Source organism: Dreissena polymorpha, chromosome 5 (genome assembly GCF_020536995.1).
Source record: "Dreissena polymorpha isolate Duluth1 chromosome 5, UMN_Dpol_1.0, whole genome shotgun sequence".
NCBI lineage: Eukaryota > Metazoa > Mollusca > Bivalvia > Myida > Dreissenidae > Dreissena > Dreissena polymorpha.
The window spans coordinates 32,535,019-32,549,062 of NC_068359.1; the positions used below are offsets into that span (position 1 = coordinate 32,535,019).

Consider the following 14,044-nt stretch of genomic DNA (forward strand, 5'->3'; position numbering starts at 1 on the left):
ATTAATGATCAATCTACCTATCAAGTTTCATGATCCTAGGCATAAGCGTTCTTGAGTTTTCATCCGGAAACCATTTAACTATTTCGGGTCACTGTGACCTTGACCTTTGACCTTGTGACCTGAAAATCAATAGGGGCCATCTGCGAGTAATGATCAATGTACCTATGAAGTTTCATGATCCTAGGCCTAAGCGTTCTTGAGTTATCATCCGGAAACCATTTTACTATTTTGGGTCACCGTGACCTTGACCTTTGACCTAGTGCCCTGAAAATCAATAGGGGTCATCTGCCAGCCATTATAAATCTACCTACGAAGTTTCATGATCCTATGCATAAGCGTTCTTGAGTTATCATCCGGAAACCATTTAACTATTTCGGGTCACTGTGACCTTGACCTTTGACCTAGTGACCTGAAATCAATAGGGGTCATCTGCGAGTCATGATCAATCTACCTATCAAGTTTCATGATCCTAGGCCTAAGCGTTCTTGAGTTATCATCCGGAAACTATTTTACTATTTCGGGTCACTGTGACCTTGACCTTTGATCTAGTGACCTGAAAATCAATAGGGGTCATTTGCAAGTCATGATCAATCTACATATCAAGTTTCATGATCCTTGGCCTAGGCGTTCTTGAGTTATCATCCGGAAACCATTTTTCTATTTCTGGTCACCGTGACCTTGACCTTTGACCTACTGACCTCAAAATCGATAGGAGTCATCTGCGAGTTATGATCAATATACCTATGAAGTTTCATGATCCTAGGCCTAAGCGTTCTTGAGTTATCAATCGGAAACCATTTTACTGTTTCGGGTCACCATGACCTTGACCTTTGAATTAGTGACCTCAAAATCAATAGGGGTCATCTGCGAGGCCTGATCAATGTACCTATGAAGTTTTATTATCGTAGCCATTAGCGTTCTTGAGTAATCATCGGAAACCATTTTACTATTTCAGGTCACCGTGACCTTGACCTTTGATATAGTGACCTGAAAATCAATAGGGGTCAACTGCGAGTAATGATCAATCTACCAATCAAGTTTCATGATCCTAGGCATAAGCGTTCTTGAGTTATCATCCGGAAACCATTTTACTATTTCGGGTCACCGTGACCTTGACCTTTGACCTTGTGACCTGAAAATCAACAGGGGTCATCTGCGAGTCATGATCAATGTACCTATGAAGTTTCATGATCCTAGGCCTAAGCGTTCTTGAGTTATCATCCGGAAATCATTTTACTATTTCGTGTCACCGTGACCTTGACCTTTGACCTATTGACCTGAAAATCAATAGGGGTTATCTGCCAGCCATTATCAATCTACCTTCGATGTTTCATGATCCCAGGCATAAGCGTTCTTAAGTTATCATCCGGAAACCATTTAACTATTTCGGGTCACTGTGACCTTGACCTTTGACCTAGTGACCTGAAAATCAATAGGGTTCATCTGCGAGTCATGATCAATCTACCTATCAAGTTTCATTATCCTAGGCCTAAGCGTTCTTGAGTTATCATCCGGAAACCATTTTACTATTTCGGGTCACTGTGACCTTAACCTTTGACCTAGTGACATGAAAATCAATAGGGGTCATTTGCAAGTCATGATCAATCTACATGTCAAGTTTTATGATCCTTGGCCTAGGCGTTCTTGAGTTATCATCCGGAAACCATTTTACTATTTCGGGTCACCGTGACCGTGACCTTTGACCTAGTGATTTCAAAATCAATAGGGGTCATCTGCGAGTCATGATCAATGAACCTATGAAGTTTCATGATCCTAGGCCCAAGCGTTCTTGAGTTATCATCCGGAAACCACCTGGTGGACGGACCGACAAACCGACAGACAGACCGACAGACCGACATGTGCAAAGCAATATACCCCCTCTTCTTCAAAGGGGACATAATAACATTGAAAACAATATGTTTTGTTCATTCGACATCGACGAAATAATTCGATTATTTTAATACAGTGCAAGGTTGTGTTTTACGTATGCCTCACTCGGTCATCATCCGAAATGACGAGGCTTTACCTTTGGATAGGCAGTTTTCGATTTAAAATGTGTTTAAACAGTGGATTAATGCAAAGTTGAAATGCAGCCGCACAAAGTAAGACATGAGAAATTATTTTGGAATTTACAGCAGGAACGTTGAAGGTACATAAACACTTACATTTAATGCATAGTCTTTTGAAAGTGTTGAGTAAATAACCTTAACTTCATTGACGTTGCAAATAAAAAAAAGCTGTTGTCAAGGGAGTGCAGATGGTATAACTTGAATAGTGGATTTAAATAGTCATTATCCCTGCATGCATGAGGAAATTGGTGCTTATTCAGTTCCCTATTTATGCTTGAAAAGTCGTCGAAGGCTGGAGAAGGGAAGTAACTGCGCTAGGACCAGGTTATGGATATGAAAAACACAGAACAGGGCTTGAACGGCATGTGATTCGCATTGTTAGTACACGATTTCTCCCGTTCAAGCCCTCCTTTTGCCAAGTTTCTGCACCCCGCCAGAGGGCTTTATAGATAGAGTTTATGCAATAATACTCTAGTAAGTACATTAAGTAGGAGTGCTGGGACACACTCCAGGTCCGCACATAATGTAGCATCTGGCTAAGGAAGGACCTCATAAACTTTGAAATACACACACACATCCGTGATTTTGAATATTTAAATCAACAATACGTCTAAAACTGCAACTGGTCGCAGTGGTGTAGTGGATATGGTGTCCGCATTGGGGGGTCACAGGTTCGATCCCCACTGTGGTAGCATTCTTTAGATTTCCCCCATAGACACCAAGTACTGGTTATAGTCCCAGGAAACGGACTCGAGAGCATTTCAAATAAGCCTTAGGCTTTCTTTGCAATCAAGCTAAAATAAATAGGTTTTAAACAATAACTAACTGCAACTCACCTAGTCACCATGTGAATGTCCCTGTCAAACACTAGGTCTATTTTCTCTGTGTATTCAGTCCATGTTTGGCCGCCGTCCAGGCTGTAGACAATGGGCAGGCCCGGGTAGTCAGTGTTCAACTCTACATTGCAGGCTTCAACTCTGAACAGACATACAATGTTTCACTGGAAAAGTGCTTGTAAATATAGGATATGGTAAAAAATGCAGGGAAAAAGAAATGCTATTTCTTAGGAAAAACTGTGCAACAGAACGCGATATGAAGATGGATGGAAAGTGGAACAGTGTGCATATCATCCATGATATCCCAAACATTTTATAAACCTTGGTCTGAGAAAACTGGGCTTAATGCATCTGCGTAAAGTATTGCCCCTGAATAGCCTGTGCAGTCCACACAGGCTAATCAGGAACGACTCCTAACACTTTTATGGATTTTTTAAAAAGGGACTGTCTTCTTAAAGAAACTCCAGTTCAAGCAGAAAGTGGCATCCCCGATTAGCCTGTGCAGAGTGCATAGGCTAATATAGAACAACTCTTTACATACATGCATTAAGCCCAGTTTTCCCAGACCAAGGCTCATATATACAAAACGAATGAAAAACCTGGTATGATAGAAGCTTGTCATTAGAGCAAGTCTTTTGCTGTGAGCCAGAATGGACATGGCACTCAGCTACTAAGACACCAATATATGGGTCGTGCTCTTTGAAAAGGGAGTTTAATGCATGTGCGTTAAGTGTCGTCCCAGATAAGACTGTGTAGTCTGCACAGGCTAATCAGAGTAGACACTTTTATGATATTTTTCGATTTCAGAGATATTCTTCTTAGCAAAAATACAGTTTAGGCTGAAAGTGTTATCTATGATTAGCCTCTGCAAACTGCACAGGCTAATCTGGGATGACACTTTATGCACATGCATTAAACCCCCTTTTCACAGAGCACGGCTCAATATATGTAGATAGTCCTGAAAGAAGGCATACATGTGACAACAGCTGCCCTAGGACAGATAGTTCAACGTTTCTCTTTTTGTCATATATTCTGGCGCTTTTTTTCTTAACAAAACTGTTAGCATAGTAGGTAGATAATTAAGTAGCTATGTAAGTAGGTTATGCAAACTGCACAGGCTGATCTAGGACAACATTTGACGCAAGAGCATTAAGCCCGATTTTCCCAGAGCAAAATTCGTTTACAAGTACCGAGCCCCAGGAGGAGGCAGGTGGTATGCGACGCCCATCGAGTCCAGTCGAGCCAGCTCCTTGCTGCCCAGGATGTGTGCAAACCGCGCCCAGTCCAGATCCTGTCCCACCTGCTGCCTGTCAGCATCTGACTCCGCCTCCCACTCGGCCTTATGCCACGCCCTCTCGGCCACACACAGGAGCCGTGGGAATATCATGGAGTCCATCTGGTCCCAGGTACGAACCAGTTCCGTCCATAGTTGCCCCTGAATTCCTGAAACAGTGAGTTTTTTTTTCAACTTTTTAGGGGCACTTTGGATTGGGAATTTTTGGTCCTTTTGACAAAATTGGGAAATTGGTGACAAATAAAATTATGTCCTTTTGAAAACATTGATAAATTTGTGACAAATACTTCAACATTGAGAATTAACATGTTTTTATTATAATATTTACTTAATGTTTAACTTGTGGAGCTGAAGAAGGAAATTAGCTTTTGTTTGGAAACCTTCCATTGGGTCGAATTTCGGCCAAAATTTGACTAAAAAAAACCATTGCGTAGTTAACATATACACCTACAGTACTGATTGGTAGAAGTGTCATTCATAACAGAAACTAAACAACCAGGGGAAAAAATGTTGGGACAGAATGAGGTAAACTCACAATTAACTCTTAGTGAGTTACACAACGCTCATCATAATTACAAATCTTGCATGCTCTATGAAGACAAATATTTTTTTCAATAGTACTTTTTTTGTTTATTTTTTTTAAGGAGGTACATAAAAAAATGTGTTGTGACCCTGTTTGTTTTATTTGATTGTTCGACATCTTATCAACTTGAACTGCGGTCTTGTGGAATACAACCTCAAACAATCTACTCATTCGTTAAAAACCATCAGAAAATCAAAGTCAATGATTTTAGTTAAATACTATGCAAACTGCACACATTTAATGATACAAAATATATTTTGGAGTAAGTGTATTGGTTGCATATCATTAGAATGATTCAACGCAGATAATTAGCAGGAGTGAAAAACTGAAACAAAAAGCTAAATGCTTGCATCAAAATGCAGGATTCTGCTTCAATTGTGATCCCTGAAAACCATGTAATATTCCTATTCACTGAACTCTAAATGCCTGATTGATCCCTGAAAGCCATGTAATATTCCTATTCACTGAACTCTAAATGCCTGATTGATCCCTGAAAGCCATGTAATATTCCTAATTCACTGAACTTTAAATGCCTGATCAGTACACGTATACAGTATCTGTACACGTGTAAGGTTTATGTTTAAATCATTCTTCAAAAATTGTGTTTTTATTCGATTAATAGCAAAATACATTCCATACCGACTTGTTTTGATTAATCCCAAAGTGAGTGTGGTGCTTTATACATGTACATGCGTGACATTTGTCATATAGGCGAGTGAGTAGTGTTCGAGTTCGCTATAAATTCGCTATAAATTAATTAAACCTCAAAGACAATTTTGACGAATAACGATTTGAGAAGACTTGTAGATTTGAGACTATTAATGCTGAAGATGCGTTTAAAATTAAGAAAAGGCAATGAATGAATTTGCAGACAGATGGATGGATATTTAACGGTCATATTTCTCACAGTTTTATCTGACAAACAAACAAACAACCATTTAAGCGTTAAAACATGGCTATAAGATCTTTTAAATTACCCGAGAAGATCACAAGAAAGTGATCGGCGCAACGGCATGCATTAATTTATAATTAAATTGTTTATCATAAGCTTAATAAAACGATCAACAATCACTTTTTGGTGTTACCGCACGTCTATTATAGACCCTCACAGTTGGTTTTACATTATTTAATCGGACATCTTTAACGCGGTAACGACTTGACACCTTTATGGTATGTTTAATCCGACTATCGATGATTGCGCGAGCAAAATGTGTGACACCGCACGCGCTGTGCTGACTAGGTATTGTAATTTTCACGCCTCGGGCATCTTGAGAATTTGGACCGTCCAGTGTACTCAATGTATTTTACGTTGAAAATGACCAAATTCATGGAGATATCCGTTCGGTTTCCGGTTTTGAGAGAGTTCGGTTTATTCAACATTTTTTAAACAAAGAAATAGAAGGAGAAAATACGGGACTGGCCCGACCGTTCGGAATCGGGAGAGTTCCGGATTCAGAGAGTCCGGTATTGGCAGAGTCTACTGCAGAGAGTTATTATATCAAAATTTAGGAAGTCAACAACTACGACCTAAATTGTGTTATCATAAGAGAAAAAACAAAGCTTTTTGCCACATTCAGTAAATTACATAATGTGTAGAGACATAATGATTGTAATGATGGAAGTTAACAAAACATGAATAAATACATATTAAATCAGTACATTGAATATATTTTTGATAGTAACATGTTCCCCTTTTTATTTGCGTTTTAAATATACATGTATTTGCTATGTTTAAAGTTTGCTATATTGAAGGTTTCCATTTGAAAATAATTTTTACATGGTATTTTCCTTATTTCTCTTTATAGGGCAAAAACGTAAACAAGTAAATGGTGTCTTTTACTTTTAGGTACCAAATTTGAACTGTTTCCTTTGGATTGGATAGTGTTCTTTTTCTGTTTCTACCATATATATATTAATATACCAGGTAGTAAATAACTTAAAATCTACCAAAACACTTGGGTCAGGTGTTTGATATTTGGTGTTTAAGATAGTATGGTTGTTCTTGACGAAGATTGTTGAAATTATGCCTCTAGGGTCTTAATATATGTGTTTATTGAAAACTGTAAAAATCATCTCTGAAATCGCAGGACCCAGAGGTTTGTTGGTTGGCATGCATGGTCTTGTAGCGGTTTGAATATTTGGTGTGCGACATTGTATGGTGGTCCTCTGCTTAGTTTGTTTAAATCATGCCTCTGGGGTCAAAATTGGAACCACTCTAGGATTATATGATTTTTAAATATGTTTATAGTTAAAACTCAATTGTGTATGCCCCCAACGGGCAGCATATAGTTTTCGCTGTGTCCGACGCACTTTTCGTGGGGGCTCTCTAATTTAAGTAGTTTTCATCTGATCTTCACCAAACTTGGTCAGAAGTTGTATCTAGATAATGTCTACGCCAAGTTTGAACCTGGGCCATGCCGGGCAAAAAACTAGGTCACTGAGTCACTAAGTTCGTTTTAAACATCCAGCATGGTGTCCACTCTCTAATTCAAGTAGTTTTAATTCAATCTGCACCAAACTTGGTCACAAGTTTTATCTAGATGATCTCTAGGCCAAGTTCGAACATGGGCCATGCCGGCCCAAAAACTAGGTCACGGGTCACTTAGTGCGTTTTCAACATTCAGCATGGTGTCCGCTCTCTAATTCAAGTAGTTTTCATCCGATCTTCACCAAACTTGGTCACAAGTTTTATCAAGATAATGTGTAGGCAAAATTCGAATATGGGCCATGCTGGGCCAAAAACTAGGTCACAGGGTCAAAAACTAGGTCAGCTGGTTACTTAGTGCGTTTTAAACATTCAGCATGGTGTCCGCTCTCTATTTCAAGTAGTTTTCATCTGATCTTCACCAAACTTGGTTACAAGTTTTATCTAGATGATCTCTAGGCCAATTTTCGAAAATGGGCCATGCCAGGCCAAAAACTAGGTCACGAAGTCACTTTCAGATATTCAATTGATTTTTGGTATGTGAGTCTACCTATATGACTTACAGATGTAGAGTGAGTTTCGTTCCCGTCTATTCATTTTTTGCAAACTTATGGGCTTTGGACTTCTCTGAAATAGCTGCGCTGTGGCTTCAAAGCGCAGTATGCGACATTGTGTTTTATAAACGCAGGTCTTGTTTTTATTTAGTGTGGGATGTTTATATTGAGTCTGTTCGTATCAAACAGTCCTGAAAGATGAACTGCTGCTTTTGATATTTATTTTTTCAAACATGTGCAAAAAAATCTCAACCAATTAGTACAAGTTGGATTTTGCTATACCATAACGTGGGTCACTTCTTCACGAATAAGGGGTGTCTTGCTTATGCCTTTTCAATATCAAAATGTGGGTAAATTTTTCACCATAATGTTAGTCACTTTTTCCCATATTGTAGGTAACTTTTTATTATCATAGTGTTGATTACAGTGTACGTCGTTACCAATAAGCAGGTCTCTTCTTTTTAAATATGTCTGCCTCTTTTTTACCAAATATTTAGGTCTCTTCATAGCCAAAGTGTAGGTCTCTTTTCTAACAATATGTAGGTCACTTTTCTGCCATAATGTAGGTCACTATCTAACTAATATGTAGATCACTTCTTTAACAATATGTGGGTCACTTCTATACCTGTATGTGGGTCACTTCTTTACAAAGATGTGGGTCACTTCTTTAGCAATATGTAGGTCACTTATTAACCGGTATGTATGTCACTTCTTACCTGTATGTGGTTTACTTCTTTACCTGTATATGGGTCACTTTTTACCTGTATGTGGGTCACTTCTTTACCTGTATGTGGGTCACTTCTGTACCTGTATGTTGGTCACTTCTTTACCTGTATGTTGGTTACATCCGTACCTGTATGTGGGTCCCTTCTTTATAAAGATGTAGGTTACTTCTGTACATGTATGTAGGTCACTTCTAAACCAATATGTGGGTAACGTCTTTACATGTTTGTGGGTACCTTCTTTATAAAGATGTGGGTCACTTCTTAACCAATATGTGGGTCACTTCATTACCTATTTGTGGGTCACTTCTATAACTGTATGTGGGTAACATCTTAATCTGTATGTTGGTCACTTATTTACCTGTATGTGGGCCTCTTCTTCACCAAAATCTGGGCCTTTACTTCTTTTCAAAGACGTGGGTCACTTATTTACCTGTATGTACGGCACTTATTTATCAAAATGTGGGTCACTTCTCTACCAGTATGCGGGTCACTTCTTAACCAATTTTTGGGTCACATATTTTACCAGTACATGTCATTTCTTTACCTGAATTTGAGTCACTTCTTTACCAATATATGGGTGACCACTTCTGTACCTGTATGTGGGTCTTTTTTCTGCCAATATCGAGGGATTAAAGCCAGAACGTGATAACTCCATTTTTCAAATAGTGGAGAAAAACGCAAAATTAAGGTTTGACAGACTACAACTTTTAAATGAATATGAATATCAGCATAATATTTGGTTATAATATAGATAATAGTATTGTTTTGACATTGTAAACATATTATATGATTGCATACAATATTTTAATGATTTTGTATTCAAAATAGCACTTACTTCATTCTGGCATAAACGTAAAACATATATATTTTCAGAGTACAACTGTGTTAAGTGCACTTGGTGCTATTTTGCATAAGAATTGAACGCTGCTTTTCCTATGCCATACAGGACTTAGTGCCATTAAAGCAAAACAGCCTTGTGCTATGCATCTATTTTACGAGACTAAACGAAACATTTGCACTTAAAACAAGTTTATTTTAATAATCATAATGGTAATTCTTTTTGTAGAGGTACATACTTATTTTCTTTTGCATTCTAGATTTGAACAGGACATGCAAATGTGTCTCCAACCTTAACAATGGACGAAAGTTAAGATTCAGATATTCTATTCCACATCTGCATCTTATCTATCTTCTATTGTATCTGGGTCTGGAATATCCTTGAAATTCTGGTGATATTCTGAAGGAATTATCCCTTCAGAGCAAAGTGATGGCAGGTCTTTCTTTGTTGCTGTAATTGGAAGTTCGGAATCTACAAGGGTTGTATGTCACATTTTATAGAAGGTCCTTTGATAGAGGATTTGATTTGATTTTATAGAGGATATGAGTTTACCACACTGAAAACTGGTGTCATCAAAACTGCACTTAAAAGACACAGTTTAATTCACTTCTATATGTGTATCCTATCTATCAATATGTTTTTTTAAATCTCCAAAAAATGTGTGTCACTTCTTTACCAGTATGCAGGATCTCTTCTTTACCAATATGTGGGTGTCTTTACCAGTATGCATTACTCATCTCTACAAATATGTGGACATTTTATTTTCACTGAATTTTTGCATGCCAATATTTGTTTAGCATGTGAACTAATAAGTTGGTTATTGCATGTTTACGTATATTCATAAATGAGTCACTTTTTTACCTCATCTGAGCACAATGTGCTGATGGTGAGCTTTGGTGATTGCCTTTTGACCTTCTTGCTTCATGCTGGGTGCGGTGTCAACATTTGCCTTGTTAACACACTAGAGTCCACATTTATGGACCAATCTTCATGAAATTTGGTCAGAAGATTTGTGCCAATGAAATCTTGGATGAGCTCGAAATTGGTTTCCGTTGGTTGAAAAACACGGACGCCAAGGGGCAGGGCATATTTCTTTATATGGCTATAATAAAACCTTGTTAACACTCTAGTTACCAATATGTGAGTTTTAGATTTATTTATATGTTTTGTACCATTTTGTCTTTAACTTTGCACCTGGTATTAAGGGTACTTGATGAGTAATATTTTCTCATCCACTTAACTAATATGTGGCAGACATCTCTTAAAATGTGTGGATACTATATTTACCATTATATAGCTATCTTGTATACACATTAATTTGCAACAAGGCAACAACTATGTGGCTTTTTATCAATTTATTGGTATCTTCTTTACCAAGTGTTGAGTAGTTCTACTATGTCAGCCATATGAAATGTATTTCAGAATTGCATCCCTTTGTTGCCTTTTTGATTTATTTTACCAGACTTAGGAAGTGAAGGAATAATTAAGAAAACAGCAGAACCTTGATTATACAGACATCATTATGCTTCGATACCTGGTTTGCATGTTGAATACAGTGAATAAGATTCTTTTCTCTCATTTCATGTTATGTCTCTTATTGGATGTAAAGACAATAATATTTACGAAATACAAAATAAAGTATTAACTTATAACTGATTTTTGCAAGAATTTATTGTAGAGTTTATTTTCTGCAATGTTAAGGTTGGCATTGCAGGACTTTGTATTCTGACATCATAAGTGTGAATTCATTATAAATACAAAATTGTCGCCGGCTGCTTTAATGGGAATATAGTGCAATTCTTTCTTTTGATTTATAACAAATTCAAATGAATTTTCTAATGTTCAAACTATTTTCTGAAGAACAAATTGATTTGGTAATTTATGATATTTAAAAAAGAAATAAACAATAGAATAGTGAAATTTTAGTGCATATATTATGGGTTTCACTGCTTATCATCACTCATTTACATCATTTGCATACATTTGCATGAAATAAAACTTTTATACAAGTGATGATTCTAATCATGTGAAAATGAGTCCTATGCAATAGGCGGCCATTGTAGCTCCAGCCCAGCCTGCGCATTGGCACAATCTGGTTGGGAGCTACCCTGTATGCTAATGAGACCACACAACTTTGTGTGGCTTTATATTAGACAGTGTAGCTTTTGATAAGGCTGCGCGATAGCGCAAGCTGAGCTGGAGCTAAACTGGCGGCATATGACATAAGACCGATTATTGCATGACGTGTGTAAACTTTAATACACAGACAGGTTTGAAACTCTGTTTATACCACATTAAAATAATCATTCTTATTATCATCCTGATGCTGATGATGTTATTGATGGATTCTAATCCAACATTGCCAGATGGCCATCGGGTAAAGGATATGGTGTATCCACCAACAGTATGGAAGGTCATTGGTTAGATCCCTATAGTGTGAGTGTTTTTTAGATCTCCCCCAAAGACACCAAGTGCTGGTTATTCTCAGGAAATGAACACTAGAACATTTAAATCAACATATTGTTTCGAGCTTGCAAGGCTTGAGAAGGAAACTGAAGATGGCTTTTGCAACCAGCATAAAACCAGAACAGCCTGCGAGTAATTCGCAGTCTGTTCATGTTTTATGCTGTTTGTTGCTCATCAGTACCTGAGGGTTGGAATTAAAGCATTTAAAACTTGAATTGAGAAAGAAAGGTATTTAATTGAATTTATTTTTCTAACGAACTACAAATGCGTTAAAATATGTATTTAAGGTGTAAAGGGTTAAAGTAACCCCTCGTTGCAGACGCAGTCTGGCGAGAGACTCGTCCGTGTTTCCTACTCACCGATCAAGAGCGTGAACATAACGACCAAGTCGGCGCGGGAGCGACAGCAGAAAAAGAGCAGCGTTGCAGACGACTGGCTGGACATGCTGCGGCGCCACCTACACTGGATGCTAGTCAAAAAGACCAGACGGTTCAACTTTGAAATGCTCAAGAAACCTTACCAGCAGATGCAGAGAGAGGAAGAAAAGGTGCCAGTTGTATCCTTCTGTTGTCTGTTTTATTATGCCCCCGGTACGGTGGCATATAACATTTGAACTGTCTGTCCATCCGTCTGTCCGTCAGTCCGTTCGAAAACTTTAACATTGGCCATAACTTTTGCAATAATGAAGATAGCAACTTGATATTTGGCATGCATGTGTATCTCATGAAGCTGAACATTTTGAGTGGTGAAAGGTCAAGGTCATCCTTCAAGGTCAACGTCAATAAATGCAATCCAAGGGAAGTAATAAGCTTTAAAAGGAAGATAATTTCTAAACCTGCCAAATGGTATACTGAAATTGTATTTCAAAGCGGCGCAATAGGGGGCATTGTGTTTTTGACAAACACATCTGTTGTTAGCTCACCTGAGCACAATGATCTATTGGTGTCCTTCAAATCAGGTGAGCGCGTAAGGGCCATCATGGTCTTAGTTTTAAAGCAAATAAAAAGATGAAGAATTATTTTTGATTTGGGCTTTGTGAAAAGGGGGTTTAATGGATGTGCTTAAAGTGTCCTCCCAGATTGGCCTGTGCAGTCCACACAGGCTAATTAGGGACGCCTTTTTCCGCTTTTATTATATTTTTCGTTTCAAGTAAGTTTCTTCTTAGAGAAAATCCAGTTTATGTGGAAATTTTCATCCCTGATTTGCCCGTGCAGACTGCACAGGCTAATCTGGGATGACACTTTACATGCATGCATTAAACCCCCTTTTCACAGAGCGCGGCTCATTTATTTTTCTGTATTATTTATGTAATGCAAAAGCTATGTTAAATCAAACATTATCTGTCTTCACTCATGAACAGAATTTCTTTTTGAGTTGTTTTTTGTATTGTTGTTTTGAAACGATAATTTTGTTCTCATGATAATATCTTTGATTTGGTTACTAATATATTTGATTTTGTTAATTATATCTTTTTTTTGTTACTAATATCTTCGATTGTGTTACTTTTTCTTACATAGACGAAAATCATTCTTAAAATTTTGTTCAAAGTTGATACGAACGTGCTTTGTTGAAATTTTATTTTCAGAAGAACAAAGTCAAAGAAGAAGAAAGCTTTATTACTAAGATCAGAATCAGGAAATCTGACACGCAGTAAGTTGCAGAGAGGATCTCAATTGACTAAACATTTGCTGACTGTTTAACCCTTAACCACTTCGATACGTATTTAACCATTTACCAGTTAGATAAATATGTAGCCCTTTACCACTTAGATAAATATTTAACCCTTTACCACTTAGATACGTGTTTTGAAGCATTTGTAGTCCCTTAGAAAGTTACATTTAAGAACAAACCTTTCTAACTCGATTCAAGTTTTAAATACTTCATTTTCTACCCTTACATACTGATCGATGAGCAGCAACCAGCATAAAACCTGAACAGACTGCAAGTTACCCGCAGGCTGTTCTGGTTTTATTTTGTTTGCACATAACCAACTTTTCACTTTGCTTCTGAGTGGGAAAGGGTCAAATCACCAAAAACACCTAGTTACTCACCACTTCAAATATTTGGCAGAATGGTGCGAAAGGGACCTAAATTTAATGAGAATTTTAAGAGGCACAGGTTTCGGATCAGATAAAAATAGCCTCTTAACTCTCTACAAGTCCCTTATACGTCCAAAGCTAGATTATGGAGCCCAGATCTATGCATGTGAAAAGCCAAACGCACTAAAAATGGTTGATGCCATTCAACACAAGGC

General features: G+C 37.7%; 4 protein-coding genes across 28 annotated transcripts in view; 1 reads left to right on the top strand and 3 right to left on the bottom strand.

Annotated features, from left to right (window-relative positions):
* LOC127881760 (protein pigeon-like) overlaps window positions 1–14,044 on the top strand; it is a 238,277-nt gene that overhangs the window by 83,532 nt on the left and 140,701 nt on the right. The window contains exon 20 of one of the 22 annotated variants that reach the window (XM_052429870.1): window positions 13,376–13,440. The exons of the other annotated variants lie outside the window; for them this stretch is intronic. Within the exon in view, the coding sequence (XP_052285830.1) occupies window positions 13,376–13,440 (65 nt within the window). The remainder of the gene's footprint in view (window positions 1–13,375; window positions 13,441–14,044) is intronic. 22 annotated transcript variants of the gene reach the window in all.
* The window catches only part of LOC127881772 (uncharacterized), a 78,335-nt gene that overhangs the window by 21,816 nt on the left and 42,475 nt on the right, over window positions 1–14,044 (bottom strand). The window lies entirely within an intron of this gene.
* The window catches only part of LOC127881786 (uncharacterized), a 163,763-nt gene that overhangs the window by 20,541 nt on the left and 129,178 nt on the right, over window positions 1–14,044 (bottom strand). The gene's annotated exons all lie outside the window — the stretch shown is intronic.
* Window positions 1–14,044, bottom strand: part of LOC127881766 (beta-hexosaminidase-like) — a 193,682-nt gene that overhangs the window by 7,350 nt on the left and 172,288 nt on the right. The window contains exons 9-10 of one of the 4 annotated variants that reach the window (XM_052429901.1): window positions 4,096–4,348; window positions 2,906–3,046 (exon numbers count right to left, since the gene is read on the bottom strand). The exons of the other annotated variants lie outside the window; for them this stretch is intronic. Of the exons in view, the coding sequence (XP_052285861.1) occupies window positions 2,906–3,046; window positions 4,096–4,348 (394 nt within the window). The remainder of the gene's footprint in view (window positions 1–2,905; window positions 3,047–4,095; window positions 4,349–14,044) is intronic. 4 annotated transcript variants of the gene reach the window in all.